Source organism: Lampetra fluviatilis, chromosome 27 (genome assembly GCF_964198595.1).
Source record: "Lampetra fluviatilis chromosome 27, kcLamFluv1.1, whole genome shotgun sequence".
Taxonomy (NCBI): domain Eukaryota; kingdom Metazoa; phylum Chordata; class Hyperoartia; order Petromyzontiformes; family Petromyzontidae; genus Lampetra; species Lampetra fluviatilis.
Genome location: NC_136301.1, coordinates 9,598,584 through 9,615,330, shown reverse-complemented (window position 1 = coordinate 9,615,330; position 16,747 = coordinate 9,598,584). Strand labels below are relative to the sequence as shown.

At 56.0% G+C, this 16,747-nt stretch overlaps 1 protein-coding gene across 1 annotated transcript in view; it reads left to right on the top strand.

Annotated features, from left to right (window-relative positions):
* Window positions 1-15,250, top strand: part of LOC144942383 (protein RUFY3-like) — a 44,277-nt gene extending 29,027 nt beyond the window's left edge. The window contains exons 11-15 of the mRNA XM_078869216.1: window positions 917-997; window positions 3,017-3,058; window positions 11,337-11,423; window positions 11,793-11,881; window positions 12,767-15,250. Of these exons, the coding sequence (XP_078725342.1) occupies window positions 917-997; window positions 3,017-3,058; window positions 11,337-11,423; window positions 11,793-11,881; window positions 12,767-12,830 (363 nt within the window). The 3' untranslated portion in view covers window positions 12,831-15,250. The remainder of the gene's footprint in view (window positions 1-916; window positions 998-3,016; window positions 3,059-11,336; window positions 11,424-11,792; window positions 11,882-12,766) is intronic.
* Window positions 15,251-16,747: the final 1,497 nt, after the last annotated feature.

The window sequence follows — 16,747 nt, the reverse complement described above, 5'->3', positions numbered from 1 at the left end:
CACACTCACCACACACTCACCATACACACTCACCGCACACACTCACCACACACACTCACCACACACAAACTTACCACACACACTCACCACACACCACACACTCACTTACTACACACACTGACCCACACACAGGCACACACACACCACACACTTACCACACACTCACCACAGACACACCACACACTAACCACACACACAACAGACACTAACCCACGCACTCACCACTCACTCACCACACACACTCATCACACACTTACCACACACTCACCACAGACACACCACACATTCACCACACACACAACAGACACTAACCCATGCACTCACCACACACTCCCCACACACACTCACCCACACACTCACCACCTACACCACACGTGTACATACTCAACCAGATGTGTACATGTACGTGTGTACCTGTGTGTGTATATAGTATATACACAGACACACACACACACGTGTCTAAACATGTGTGTGTATGTACATGCGTGTGTGATAAAGGCCCCCTCGTGTGCCATGCTGGCCTTCATAGGTGTTCGCCAACCGCACTTGCTCCAAATGTCTGTTAAGGCTACAGGGGGATCTTTGTCTTTGTGTGTGTTTGTGGGGAGTGGTGGTGAATCAATTAGTGCGCTCCGCTACAAAGCCAGCGACACGAGTTCGATTCCAGCTCACGGTCAACACCAGTGACGATTATCTGAACCAGTCTTGGGCCTCTCCAAGGTCGACTCAGCCTCAAATTAGTACCTGGGGTGTTGCAACAAACAAGAGCAGTAGGCAGACAAAGGTGGCGAGGCGTGGTATTGGCCACCACCCCCTGGAGTGCTATGCCAGTCTTCATCGGGGCTGTTTCTCATCGCACTTGCCCCACCAGCCAGTGAAGGCTACACGGGGGGTATTTGTCTTTGTGTGCGTGCAGCTCTGCTCAGAGAAGATTCGCTCGATTGCTCTGGAGGAAGAGAATGAAGCCATGCGGGCGGAGATCACACAGCACACACAGGCACGCACACACACACACCGCACACACACATAGCACACACACACACAGCACACACACACACAGCACACACACACAGCACACACACACAGCACACACACACAGCACACACACACACAGCACACACACACACCGCACACACACATAGCACACACACACACAGCACACACACACACAGCACACACACACAGCACACACACACAGCACACACACACACAGCACACACACACACAGCACACACACACAGCACACACACACACAGCACACACACACCGCACACACACATAGCACACACACACACAGCACACACACACACAGCACACACACACCGCACACACACACAGCACACACACACACAGCACACACACACACAGCACACACACACAGCACACACACACACAGCACACATACACACAGCATACACACACACAGCACACACACACACACAGGCACGCACACACACAGCGCACACAGGCACGCACACATACACATAGCACACACACACACAGCATACACACAGCACACACACACAGCACACACAGGCACGCACACACACACAGCACACACACAGGCACGCACACACACACAGCACACACAGGCACGCACGCACACACACACAGCACACACACACAGCACACACACACAGCGCACACACAGGCACGCACACACAGCGCACACAGGCACGCACACACAGCGCACACACACAGCACGCACACACACACAGCACACACACAGCACACACACAGCGCACACACACACACAGGCACGCACACACACAGCACACACACACACAGCACACACACAGCACACACACACACAGGCACGCACACACACACACACAGGCACACACACACAGCACACACACAGGCACGCACACACACACAGCACACACACACAGGCACGCACACATACACACAGCACACACACACGGCATACACACACAGCACACACAGCACAGCATACACACACAGCACACACACACACACAGCATACACACACAGGCACGCACACACACAGCACACACAGGCACGCACACAGCACACACAGCACACACAGGCACGCACACACACACACAGCACACATACACACAGCATACACACACAGCACACACAGGCACGCACACAGCTCACACACACACAGGCACGCACACACAGCACACACACACACACAGCACACACAGGCAAACACACACACACACAGCGCATACACAGGCATGCACACACAGCACACACACACAGCACACACACAGGCACGCACACACACACAGGCACGCACACACAGCACACACACAGCACACACAGGCAAGCACACATACACACAGCATACACACAGCACACACACACGCACGCACACACAGCACACACACACGCACACACAGCACACACACACAGGCACGCACACACAGCACACACACACAGGCACGCACACACAGCACACACACAGGTACGCACACACACAGGCATGCACACACAGGCACGCAAAGACAAAGACACAGGAATGCACACACAGACACACGGGCACGCACAGGCACGCACACACACACAGACACGCGCACACAAACACACACACACAGCACACACACAGTACACACACAGGCACGCACACACACAGGCACGCACACACACAGGCACGCACACACACAGGCACGTACACACGGGCACCCACGCACACACACAAACACACGCACGCACGCGCACAGGCACACACGCACACATATTTTATGTATGGTGGTCTTAATGGTGATGGTGATGGTAGTGGTGGTGATGAGAGTGTTGACGATGTGATGTTGATGATGGTTATGATGATGTTGGTGATGGTGGTAATGATGATGATGATGTTGGTGATGATTGGTAATGATCTTGGTGATGGTGGTAATGATGATGATGTTGGTGATGGTAATGATGATTTTGGTGATGGTTGTAATAATGTTGCTGATGGTGGTAATTGTGATGTTGCTGATGGTGGTAATTGTGATGTTGTTGATGGTGGTAATGATGATCTCGATCATGGTGTTGATTCTAGACTGGGAAGTCTGATTCTGATGGGGAACATCGGAAGCACGGGGTGAGGACACGCACAACCCACCTACACACACACGCGCACACATACACAGACGCACACCTCCAGATACACACACACACTCCCACCTACACACACGCGCGCGCACATACACAGACGCACACCTACAGATACACACACGCCCCCACCTACACACACACACACACAAAAGGTAAAAGAGAGAGACCGCCCATATAGCATTAACAGGCTGTTGGGGCAAGTTCTGTTTGGAAGCAGCACCTATGAAAGCTGGCAAAGCTCACGAGCGGGTGGGGGGCCAGCACCACGCCCGGCCGCCTTTGTTTCCCCAGTGTTGATGTTTACACACCGCTACACCAGGTACTCATTTGAGTCGAGCTAGGGGAGGCCCAAGACCTGGTCAAACATTCGCCACTGATGTTGGTCGTGAGCGGGAATCGACCTTGGGTCACCGGGTTCTTAGAGCGGTTCGCTAACCACTGCGCTACCGCTCCCCACACGCACACACAGGCACAAAGACAAAGATCCCCCGTATAGCCTTAACAGACTGTAGGGGCAAGTGCTGTTAGCGATCACCTATGAAGGCCGCAACGGTACACGAGGGGGTGGGTGGCCAGCACCACGCCCGACCGCCTTTTGTCTCCCTAGTGGCGATGTTTACACACCGCACCAGATACTCATTTGAGGCTGAGTCGACCTAGGGGAGGCCCAGGACCGGTTCAGATAATCGTCACTGGTGTTGGCCGTGAGCGGGAATCGAACCCGGGTCGCCAGGTTCGTAGCGCAGCGCGCTAACCGCTACACTACCGCTCCCCCCCTACACACAGGCACACACACACACAGGCACGCATCTAAACACACACCCCTACAAACACAAAGATCCCATCTCTTTGGTTCTTTCGGTAAAGTCCAGTAGGTAGAAAAATAAAATAAAAAATATCACGACGTTTCGATCGCAACACAAGTGGTCGTCCTCAGACGGAAAAAATAACCCAGCCTGAGGACGGCCGCTTGTGCCGCGCTCGAAACGTCGTGATATTTTTTATTTTAAATTTAATTTTCTACCTACTTGACTTTACCGAAAGAACCACAGAGTGTGGATTCCTGCAGTCACGAAAGCTTCAAATCCTTCAAAGATTCCTCTTATGGTCTTGTAATGCGGGCGTAAACGACCTCCCGGAAGTGACGTCATGGGGGGAGGAGTTACGTCACGTGGGGGAGAGGGTAGAGGTCTATAAGGGGGGTAACCGGAAGCAGTGGGGAGTGATCGGAGACTGGGAAAGTGTGAGGCCACGCAGGGCGAAGGGTGAGAGAGAGAGTGGCGAGATCGCCACACACCCGGGCCACGAGGATCGGCACCGTCGGCCAACGGTGACCGACCCCCGGGCAGCAGGAGCAGCGAGGAGGCTGCAGAGAGCAGCGGGTCTGCAAGGGAGGAGTTGGGCAGCAGGGGTCTGCGCGACGAGACAGCAGCAGGTCTGCTAGGAGGGAGTTGGGCTACGTGAGCGACAGCAGCCTGGGGCTGCAGAGCAGAGAGTATATAGGGGAGTGCCGTGAGGGAAATGAGATCGAACCCAAATAAAGGACACAGGACAGAGAGAAGCGTCCAAGTCTTTTATTACACTGGTGTCAAAAGTGTAACGGCATGGCTAAACAACTGAGAAAAAAGAATATTCCGTCTCCGGCATCGGCTTCATCTTCCGACGACGATGACCTTCCTCCTGCGGTGGACCAGACTCTGGCAGAGGAGGAGATCCGTGCTGGGACGAGTGCGGGTCCGGGGGTCCAAGATGTCGCCGCGTCGGCGGACCAGTCTGCACCAAAAGACGCGGATTTAAGATGGAGTCAGATGGCGGAGCAACTTGAAACTCTCAAGAACGTACTTGCACAGTTGTGTGAGCTCGTCACGCCGAGGGCGACGTCGGAAGGAGATGTTGGTGGTCCGCAGGAGCCCGGGTTGTCTTCGATGTCGACGCCATCAGCCACGCGGCACGAAGACGCCATCTTGGGCGTGGCGCACGACGAAAGGCGGGAAGCCGCCATTTTGGGCCCTTCGCGACGGAAGGCCGCCATCTTGTCGACACCACGCTGCGACGCCATGTTGAACATGCCACCGGATGAGTCAGCGGCTGGAGGGAGCGCGCCAAGGAGTCGCAGTCGTCACCTAACGACTGTCAAGGAATTCTCCATCGGGGGCGATTGGAGTGCGTTCGCCTGCAGATTTTTGGCAGCGGTACGCTCGGCGAGGTGGACTGACGCCGAGGCATTAGAAGTTCTTCCGACTCTCCTTGATGACGACTCCGTTAGATTATTTCGCTCTATAAAAGCCGCGAACAAGAAAACATTGCGTGGTGTGTTCGACGAAATGGCAGACGCTTACGAGCCGCCGGATGATGCTCATCGCCGGTTTGTGCAACGACAACGCGCACCCGAGGAGTCTCCGGTGGCGTATAGGGGCGCGGTACTGGAGCTGGCAATGGCCGCATACCCGGAGATGGAGCCTGACCTGTTGGAACCTCTCATCCTGGGGAAGATGCTGGAGTTGTCCCGGGATCTCGGCATTCCCATGCCGGTGTGCGGTCACGAGAAGCTCACATCCCGGGCTGCGGCTAAGTGTCTGGACGCCCAGTTCAACCTGCGCCGGTGGAAGCAAGTTACGGCGTAGACGGGGGGGCCCATCGTCGAAGGGGGAGCCGTGGGTTGGGACCCCAAGAAGGCAGTTTATGTGCCGGACGACAGGAGCCCGCAGGAGCTGTCGGCTGCCGCTGCTCCGTGGCCGGGGCCGCGGGCTGCGCCGCCGACACGGCCGCGTCGGGACGGGGCGCCCGCAGCAAGGCGCAACAACATCGACTGTTTCCGCTGCGGGCGTAAGGGCCATTATGCCAGGGACTGCTGGGCCCGCGTCCCGGGTCCGCCCCAGCAGGAGGCCTCGACAGCGGCCGCTCCAAGAAAGGATTCGCCAGCACAGGCAAGTCGGTGCGCACCAGACACCCGGCAAGGCTTGACACCTCACTCATCACCGTTGTCATGCGATCCGGGTGTTGTTAATAACGGGAGGCCATTGACTGCGCCTTGTCGTTCGGTAATGCAGTGGCGTAAGTTGGCTCGGCGGGTCGTCGCGGCCGCTACCGGTTCGTCCACCGTACCTGGGTCGATACAAGGGGTGGACGTACGGATTTTGGTAGATTCCAGAGCGTCCGCGACCATTATTTCGGATGTAATATTCCATCTCTTGAACATCCCACCAGAGGCCGTGAGTCCGGCTTACGCTTCCTGCGTCGCCGCAAACGGGGGTAGCATGGGCATTGTGGGCCAGGTGTACGCTACAATCGCTATCGGGGGAGTGTCGGCCTCGGGAATTGTGTTAATTTCGAGGTCTCTTGCGGTTCCTTGTTTATTAGGGACCGATTTTCTGGCCAAAATGCCCATTCTAATTAGAATTAATGAGAACTGCATTGAATTACCGGAAGGCCGTAAAATTGCGTTTTTGCCGTCGCCCTGGGGGCGACCTGCTCCTGTCGCCCAGGTGCAGGTGTTGTCCGAAGTGTCTGTTGATATTCCACCTGGCTCACAGATTCTCATTCCTTTGCGTTATCGGAAGCCTGTACCTGGTCGTCAAGGAGCGATTGGGGTTTTGTTGTCGCCGTCCGCCACCATCACGGGTGGATCGGCGCTGGTTGGGGCACAAACTATTGTTCGGCCAGACCAGCAGCCGTTTTTGCAGGTGCTTAACGCGAGTGCCGAAAGCGTGTGTGTGCCGGCGGGTACCGTTGTGGCACATGCCACTACTGCGTTTACAGCTCATGATGATCTGTCCGGCCGGGGGTTTGTTGGAGGTGTTTCGGGCCCCGGAGCTGCAGATGACCGCTGGATTGCTGAATTGTGTGGGGAGAATTCAGCTCTTTCCGGGGAACAACGTTGTGCGATTCGTAAATTATTATCGAGCTATTCTGATGTGTTTAGCTCCGACGATTTGGACTTAGGACGCACCTCGTTGCTTTACCATCATATTGACACAGGGGACGCTGCCCCTATTCGGTTGAACTCGCATCGGATGAGTCCGGCTGAGCGAGAGCATGTTCGAGGGGCAGTGGATGACATGTTGGCTGCGGACATAATATCTCCGTCTAACAGCCCATGGGGCGCACCTGTTGTTTTGGTCAAGAAGAAAGATGGCAAATTGCGATTTTGTGTAGACTTTCGTAAATTAACTAAAGTGTCGGTGGCAGATGCGTATCCCCTGCCGCGTATGGACGACTCTCTCGATGCCTTGTCGGGGGCGAAGTTCTTTTCAACGCTAGATCTCTCTTCGGGCTTCTGGCAGCTTCCCCTTGACGAGTCCTCGCGAGAAAAGACTGCTTTCCGTACGCCGCAGGGGTTATTCCAATTTAACTGTCTTCCGATGGGGCTGAATGCGGCCCCTGCCACTTTTCAGAGGTTGATGGAGTTGGTATTAACGGGGTTGCAGTGGGAGACATGTCTTATATATTTGGACGATATTATCGTCTTCAGCCGCACATTTGACGAGCATTTATCGCGGTTGGAGGCTGTGTTCATCAGGATGCGTTCTGCTAATTTGAAATTGAAGCCTAAGAAATGTCACCTACTGCAACACTCCGTGCGTTATTTGGGGCACATCGTCAGTGCGGACGGGGTGGCCACAGATCCCGACAAAACTGCGTGCGTCCGTGACTGGCCAACCCCTGCCACGGTGGGGGATGTGCGTCGGTTTTTGGGGTTCGCCTCATATTATCGGAGGTTTGTTCCAAATTTTGATACGATCGCGAGGCCTTTGCATTTCCTGACGGGTAAAGGACACAAATTTGCTTGGGGACCGCCAGAGGAGGCGGCGTTTCGAGGCCTACGCGATCTATTGGCTACGGCATCGACGTTGAATTATCCGGATTTTGCACATCCCTTCATTCTGGATACGGACGCGAGTGACACGGGCATTGGGGCGGTGTTATCTCAGTCCAAAGGTGGTGTGGAACGCGTGGTGGCGTATGGTAGCCGGGTTTTGTCTCCCGCTGAAACCCGCTACTGCGTCACTCGCAGGGAACTTTTGGCTATTGTTTTTTTTCTCCGCCAATTTCGACCGTATCTGTACGGTCGTTCGTTTATTGTTCGCACGGATCATGCGGCCTTGCAGTATGCTCTTAAAATGGACCAACCATCCGGCCAGCTGGCGCGGTGGTTGGACACGCTGCAAGAATTTTCCTTCCAAATTCACCATCGGAAGGGAGTGCGTCACGCTAATGCGGACGCACTTTCCAGGCTGCCGCAGCGATCCCCTTGCGCGTGTGCGTCGGGGACGCATAGGTGTGGCCCGATTCAGCACCCCCCTCAGCCTGTCGCGCTGGCAGTCGAAGTGCCTGAAGCTCCGCTTGAGCCGGGGCCGGCTGATGCGGGGCCGGCTGATGGGGGACCGGCTGATGGCATTCTACATCTCCCGAGGTCTGTGTGGATTCGGAAACAAATGTTGGTTGATTCTTTGGTAACGTTACGTAAGCGGCCTGTGAAGGGGAGTGGGAGACTGTGCGGGAGGCGTGCCGGAAACCGCTCTCCGTGATGGCTTGCTGATGTGGAGGGAAGGGATGCAGGAACGCTGGCGTCTTGTTGTACCGGCATCATTGCGGTACGAATTGATTAGGACTCGCTTTTACATCTGGGGGTGCAGAAGACCCTATTGACGCTGCAGCGAGACTACTATTGGCACGGCATGACGACGGATGTCGTCGGGCACGTTCGCGCGTGTCCCGATTGTGCCCGCCGTAAGCCACCTAAACATCCATATGTGCCGCCGATACAATCTATTCAGGTGTCTCGAGTTAATGAGTTGGTGGCGTTAGATATTTTGGGACCCTTTCCGTCATCCGCTAGGGGAAATAAATATTTGCTGGTAGGGGTGGAGTACCTCTCCCGCTGGCCGATGGCCTGGCCTTTGCCTGACCAGTCAGCGGCGTCTATCACAGACGCCTTTCTATTTGGGTATGTTATGGACAAAGGGGCGCCGGAGAGGCTCCTTACAGACCAAGGCCGGAATTTTTCCTCTAAATTGTTGGGGGAGGTGTGTGCGGCTCTGGGTACAAAAAAATACGGACATCTCCCTACCACCCACAAACGGATGGTATGGTGGAACGGCTTAATCGGACCCTGTCCGCCATGTTGTGCCATACGGTTAGTGAAAAACAATCGGATTGGGATTTGCATATCCCTGGGGTGCTTTCAGCGTACCGGATGACGCCGCATGCGGCTACAGGATATTCGCCGTTTTTTCTAATGTACGGTCGTGAAAACGTACCGCCGATTAATGAACAGTTGGGAACCGGAGCGAGGGGACCTGTCAAGCCTCTTCCTGATTATATTCAGGACACCGTTCGCCGAGTCACTGAGGCGCGGGTAGGGGCTCGCATGGCTACGGCCAAAGCCCAGGCTCGGAACGAGCGGTGTGCGCGACGTTCAAAAGGGGAATGCCCCTGGAAAACGGGGGACCTGGCCTGGCTCCATTGTCCACAGGTGCGGCCAAGTACCTCTCCTAAGTTACATAAGCCATGGCAAGGGCCGGTTCGCCTCATCGAGGTTCCCAACCCACAGTCGGCGCGTGTTCGGTTTGGTTCTCGGCTTTGGTTCGTCCATACATCTCGGTTGAAACCATACGTGGCCCCTCGACCGGATGCGTCATCTCCTGAGGTTGCCTTGCCGGGGTCTGTTGCTGCCGACTCGCCCTTGCCTGTGCCTGCTGACTTTGCTAGAGCGCCTGTCGTGCCTTTCACAGACGAGCCGGCCGTGACGCGGCAGGGGAAAGAAGACTCAGCTCGGGGTGCGCCTACCACGGCTGCGGAACCTTTGAGGCCCGCAGCCCTTCCAACCCCGCCGCGGACACGATTGCGGGACGCCTCTGATGCTGCGCCTTCGAGAATAGGGGACCGGGACGTTGCCAGGCCTCCAATAGCGACAGACGAACTTCAGCCTGTCGCTCTTAAAACCCTGCCACGTTCCCGCTCGGCGGGAGGGCCACCAACCGTCCGGGACGGCCCGGCGACCCGCACCCGCTCGAAATCCCTCACATTTCGTTAATTATTGTGTTGTGTTCTTGTTCTTTCCGTATATTATCGTGTGTTCTGTGTCCTTTTTCGTATTCGGTCGTGTTCGCTCGCATTGCTTATTGGAGTTGTGTTCAGCCGAGGTCGGCTGGATTTTCTCTACGGGGAAGGGTGGTGTAATGCGGGCGTAAACGACCTCCCGGAAGTGACGTCATGGGGGGAGGAGTTACGTCACGTGGGGGAGAGGGTAGAGGTCTATAAGGGGGGTAACCGGAAGCAGTGGGGAGTGATCGGAGACTGTGAAAGTGTGAGGCCACGCAGGGCGAAGAGTGAGAGAGTGGCGAGATCGCCACACACCCGGGCCACGAGGATCGGCACCGTCGGCCAACGGTGACCGACCCCCGGGCAGCAGGAGCAGCGAGGAGGCTGCAGAGAGCAGCGGGTCTGCAAGGGAGGAGTTGGGCAGCAGGGGTCTGCGCGACGAGACAGCAGCGGGTCTGCTAGGAGGGAGTTGGGCTACGTGAGCGACAGCAGCCTGGGGCTGCAGAGCAGAGAGTATATAGGGCAGTGCCGTGAGGGAAAAGAGATCGAACCCAAATAAAGGACACAGGACAGAGAGAAGCGTCCGAGTCTTTTATTACAGTCTTAACAGACTTTAGGGGCAGGTGCAGTTAGCGAGCACCAAGGTGATGTGATGATGCTCGCGATTATAATGACGGTGACGGTGATGATGACGACCATAACGATGGTGACGACGACGATGGCGGCGATAGTGATGGTCACCATGGTGACGGTGACCATGGTGACGGTGACCTTGGTGATGGTGACCATGGTGATGGTGACGGTGACCATTAAACGGTGACCATGATGACAATGATGGTGACGGTGATGATAGTGCCGAAGGTGACAATGATGGTGATGATAATGACAATGATGTTGATGATGTTGATGATGTTGACGATGATGTTGATGATGATGTTGATGATGATGTTGATGATGATGTTGATGATGATGTTGATGATGTTGATGACGATGATGATGACGATGACGTTGATAATGATGTTGACGATGATGTTGATGATGATGTTGACGATGATGTTGATGATGTTGACGATGATGATGTTGATGGTGATGATGTTGACGATGATGTTGACGATGATGTTGATGATGATGTTGATGATGTTGAGGATGATGTTGACGATGTTGACGATGATTTTGATGATGATGTTGATGATGATGTTGACGATGATGTGCGTCTGCAGGAGCGCGCCGAGTCGCGCACGCTCGACGGTGCGGACGCCATCGCCTCCCTGAGGGCGCACGTGGGGGACATGCGCAGCGCACTGGGGGTGAGTGACGGGGCGAGCGTGAGTCGGGGAGCGAGAGAGCTAGGGTGAGTGAGAGCGGGTGAGCGTGGTGAGCGAGTGAGCGTGGTGTGTGCGTAGCGGTTAGTGCTGCACTGCCCTACCAACACATCAACCAGCGTTCGAATCCCGTTGATGGCCACCAACACCTGTGACGATAATCTGAACCCGTGTGGGGCCTCCCCAATGAGTACCTGGTGCGATGGGTATGGAACATCGGCATTGGGGAGACAAAGGTGGCCGGGCAGGCGTGGTGGTGGCCACACCGCCCCTTCATAAGTGCTGCTCGCTTCAAGCACTTGCCCCAACAACCTGCGTGGGCTACATGGGAGAGCTTTGTCTGTGTGTGTGTAGGAGGTGGGAGGCAGGAAGTCGGAGTTGATGATGAAGTTGGAGGAGACGACCAATCGGATGTCAGCGACTCTGAAACAGCTGGAGACCAGGTGACTCTCCCCTTCCCCTCCCTGTGTGTGTTGTGTGTACCTTACAGGTCCACTCAGCCTCAAATGAGTACCTGGTGCGGTCTGGTAAAGATCTCCACTGGGGAGACAAAGGCAGTTTGGTGTGGTGCTGGCCAAACACCCCCCTCTTGTGCCTTGCCGGCCTTCATAGGTCTTCGCCAAGAGTCTGTTTAGGCTACACGGGGGTCTTTGTCTTTGTACCGTAAATGACGTCATGCACCTGGGTGGGGGGGGGTCAGACATTTGTGACGATGTGTGACGAGTGGGGGGGGGGGTTGAGAAATGTGACGTCACATCAAAATGCGCAACTTGAAATAAATATAGACAACACGTTCTACTTAATTAAATAGACTTTTTAATAAATGTTTTCTCCTACAACATCAGAGTGCAGCGGCACATTAAATACGCACTACAATGACAATAGTTTAAAGCGATTTGAAGCATGTTTTATTTTGGGGGGGGCAGAGCTTTTTGACGTCATATTTGAGGGGGGGGGGTCTGACTTTTTGTGACGCCGTGTGACGATGGGGGGGTGGGGAGGGGGTCAACAATCGTCCAAAATCCCGTGACGTCATTTATGGACGGCCCCTTACTTCATCCGGGGAGCAGCGGTGCAGTGGTTTGCGCACTCGAATCGACCCGAGTTCCATTCCCACTCACCGACATCGGTGACAAACATCTGAACCACTCTTGGTGCAATGTGTAAACATCGCCGTTGGGGAGACAAAGGCGGCCGAAAGGGTGCGGTGTTGACCACACTACTCCCCCCATCGGTGCTGCTTGCCAACAGCACTTGCCCCGACAGCCATGCTGGGCTACCTGCGGGACCTTTATCTTTGTTGTTGTTGTCGTCGTTGTCTCTTGCAGTGAGGAGGCCTCGGGCAGAGGCTCCAAGAGCCAGGCTCGCAAGTCTGCACACAGACGCTCCTAGCGCGCGCACGTGTACACGCGCGTGTACGTGTGTACGTGAGTGTGCCACGCGCACACACACACACACACGCGTGTGTACGTGTGTGTGTGTGTGCTTGCGTTTGTACGAGGCTACATGCGCACACACACGTACACGCGTATACACCTGTGTGTGTGTGTACACACACGTACACGCGTATACCCGTAAGAGTGTGCACGCACGCACACAGGTGTACACGCGTTTACACCTGTGTGTGTGTGTGTGTACACGTGCACACACGTGCACACGTATACACCTGTGTGTGTGTGTGTGTGTACACGTGCACACACGTACACGCGTATACCCGTAAGAGTGTGCACTCACGCACGCAGGTGTACACCTGTGTGCGTGCTTGTGTGCGTGCTTGTGTGCGAGTGTACACACGTGCGCAGAGAAGCACAGGACGCGCGCACGCGCTCCCCCATGGGGGGGGGGGGCGGCACACATGCGCTGCTCCCCCCGCCCCCTCCGCTGATCCCCGTGCCTTCTCCTCAGCCCCCCCCCAGCCCTCCCAGCTCCTGTGCCCCCCCTCCCCCATCTTCCACTGGGCAGGAGCCCCCCCCCCTCCTGAGCCTCATTGTGGACGTCTGTGTGTGTGTGTCCGTCTGGGTGGCGGTGCGGTGCTCAGGCTGTAGGGCAGGCAAGTGGTAGCTGTAGGGCAGGCAGTGATAGCTGTAGGCGAGGCTGTGAGGCTGTAGTTGAGGCTGTAGGTGAGGCTGTGAGGCTGTAGGGCAAGCTGAGACTTGGTCAGGCCGTAACGATGTAGCGCAGGCTGTAGTTCAGAATGCGATGCTGTAGCTCAGACTGTGCAATTCCTGGTCAAGATGTGAGGCAGTAGGTCAGACTGTAAGACTGTAGGTCAGACCGCATGTAGTTCAGACGATAGTTAAGCCCGACTGTAGTTCAGGCTGCAGACCGTAGGTCAGGCTGGGACTGTAGGTCAGGCTGGGTCTGTAGGTCAGGCTGGGTCTGTAGGTCAGGCTGGGACTGTAGGTCAGGCTGGGTCTGTAGGTCAGGCTGGGTCTGTAGGTCAGGCTGGGTCTGTAGGTCAGGCTGGGTCTGTAGGTCAGGCTGGGACTGTAGGTCAGGCTGGGACTGTAGGTCAGGCTGGGTCTGTAGGTCAGGCTGGGTCTGTAGGTCAGGCTGGGTCTGTAGGTCAGGCTGGGTCTGTAGGTCAGGCTGGGTCTGTAGGTCAGGCTGGGACTGTAGGTCAGGCTGGGACTGTAGGTCAGGCTGGGTCTGTAGGTCAGGCTGGGACTGTAGGTCAGGCTGGGACTGTAGGTCAGGCTGGGACTGTAGCTCGGCCCGACTGGAAGAGGAGATTTCGAGGCTTTAGGTGACGCGCTGTGCCCCGTCGTTGGCCCCATGAAGTCGTGGTTCAGAGACTGTGAATGCGGGTGAGGCTGTCGTTGAGAGTCGGTGTCGGCCTGTACGGCTGTGAGGTCACTCGGACGATGATTTTAAAATTGACGTCGTCCGGCGAACTCGGACGCGATTCTCCGCAGGCCCCCATGCCCACGGTGTCGCCTCCATCATCATCGTCGTCGTCGTCGTCATCATCATCTCCAAAGTTCCTGGTTTTGATCTTCCACGAAGCTCATTCAATGTCCACCCTCGACCGCATCCGTACAAACCAAACCGTAGCAGATGCGGATGCCTGATGCACAATTGGACAATTAAAAACGCCCCAGTAGTGTGCCACTTTGTTCATCCTGAACAGAACGTTCAACGTATAACGACGCAGCCCAATCCACAAATATGACGGAGACATCGCAGCGACGCGATACGGTGCTCCTGACGTGTCTATCTGGCTTGACCACCTGGATATGAGATTGTAGTTGTCGCTCTGCGTCTACATCAGCAGCCGTACGTCACCATCACCCACTCTCACCGACAGCCTCTCTCTCTCTCTGTGTGCGATGAAGGGAAGGGCCAACGTCCAAAACGTCGCCTGCTATTTAAGTTTCGTTTTAAGGCCATGCACGCGCACGCACACACGGTGGCGGCGGCGTTGTTGTTATTGTAGACAAGAGCCGAGTTGTGGTCTGTGCTTGTGCACCGCTGATAGCGTATGCTGATGGAGCTGTGCGGGCGTGCGCTCTGTTCGCCGGCAGCGCCGTCGACAGCCAACGTGCAGCGACACCCGTTACGATTCGTCGTCCACTGGACGAGGAGTCGTGACGGGGGCTGAGAGCGAACCCTGCGGCCGGCGTGAGATTTCTGCGGGCCTCGGCCTCGCGAGCGATGCGACATTTACCGCGTGTACGGAATTCCCTCGTTATTCGCGAGCTCGCTGTACGCGCTTTTGGCTATCCGCGAATCGCATCTGGAACTCTACACGACTGCTGCATAGAGAGAGACATAAAGTGATTGGATTCATGTATTTATTTAAGGTCATTTATTTTAAAAAAAATTCCTAGGCCAATTTCATTCTCCGCGAAATGTGCTGTTCGCGTGCATCCCCTCCTCACCGTGCACAGCGTTCACCGGTTGTGGAGCCGCCTCCGTTATCTCTGTTGTTGTTTACAGGCAGCAGCAGGAGACGGTCACCCTCTTACAGGGGGGGGGGGCGCTGCAATTGTGAAACCAGAAGGGGGCCTCGGGGGGGGGGGTGGTGAGGCAGCCCTGCATTTATCTGCGTGATGGGAGTTGTGGGAGGGGACCTTCTATTGCTTTGGGCGGGGTGGGGGCGGTCGTCTTGTAGCCTGTGCGTCATTTCTCACCAAACAGTTTGCAGGCGAGCACTCGACCGAGTTGCGGGGGGGGGGGAGGCGGGGGTTCGTGGTGAGCCGTACGTAGCCACAGGCCGAGGGAGGGATACTTGATGCGGTGTGCCGGGTAGGCAGATGTATTCTGGGTCGCAGGCTTAAGACTGGAGGTTGGCAACGTGGCTTAGTGGGCACAGGCCCGTAGCGGGGGTAGGTTCGTCCTGGATGTGGTGGGCAAGAGGTGGGCGGGGGAAACGGACGGAGTCACAATGAACACCATGGGGGGGGGGGGGGGTGTGACGATTGTCCCTTTGGGAGCATCACACTCCGCAAGGCCCTGCCGCCATTTCACAGACACAGCCCGCGGTAGTGGTGGTCGAGGGTAGGGGGTGGTGCGGGTGGTGGGCCATGCTGCTGCTTTGCAAGCTCCTCGGGCACAAGGTGGCCCGAGGAGCTTTCACATCACATCACGGGATGTTTCACGGGATGTTTCACGGTCATCGCGAGTGCGGTGGATGACGCGGAGTGGTAGTATTTTAATGGATAATACCTAGCACCACCGCAGTATTAACCAGGGTGGCCTGCCGGGTTCGAACCTCGAGTCCCCGCAACTTGCAGTGAAGGCGCTACTACTACAGCTGGGCCAGCGCCCCGAATATCAACAACGCTTGCACGTACACGCACGCGCACGCACGTACCCAATCGCGGTGTTTATGAGCAGGAATATTCAGACTGTTGGGGCCTCGTGTACTGAACCTGTGTGTGTGTGTGTGCCACTCAAGAAGCCTCTAGGGCAAATAAACCCGTGATGCCGTAACGGGCCCGTGTCCGCTCTCCTCTTCAATGCCACCGATGCAGCTGCTGCTGCAGAGAGCGAGCGACGTGAACGGTGATGCGTCTCGCAGCGAGAAGTCCCTGGGTTCGATTCCCAACCTGGGCATCTCTCTGTGTGGAGTTTGTTTGTTCTCCCCCTGTTCTGCAGTGAGAGTCGGGAGGGGTGGTGACGTTGTTGGTGCGCTGCGCGACAAACCAGGCAACCAGTTGGATAGTTGAACCAGAGCTGAACCTCCCCTAAGTCGACTAAGCTTCCAAAGGGTGTCTGGTGCGGTGTGTAAACATGAACATTGGAGTCAAAAGGGGCATGGTGCTGGCCATCCACCCCCTCGTGTGCCGTGGCAGACTTCATAGGTG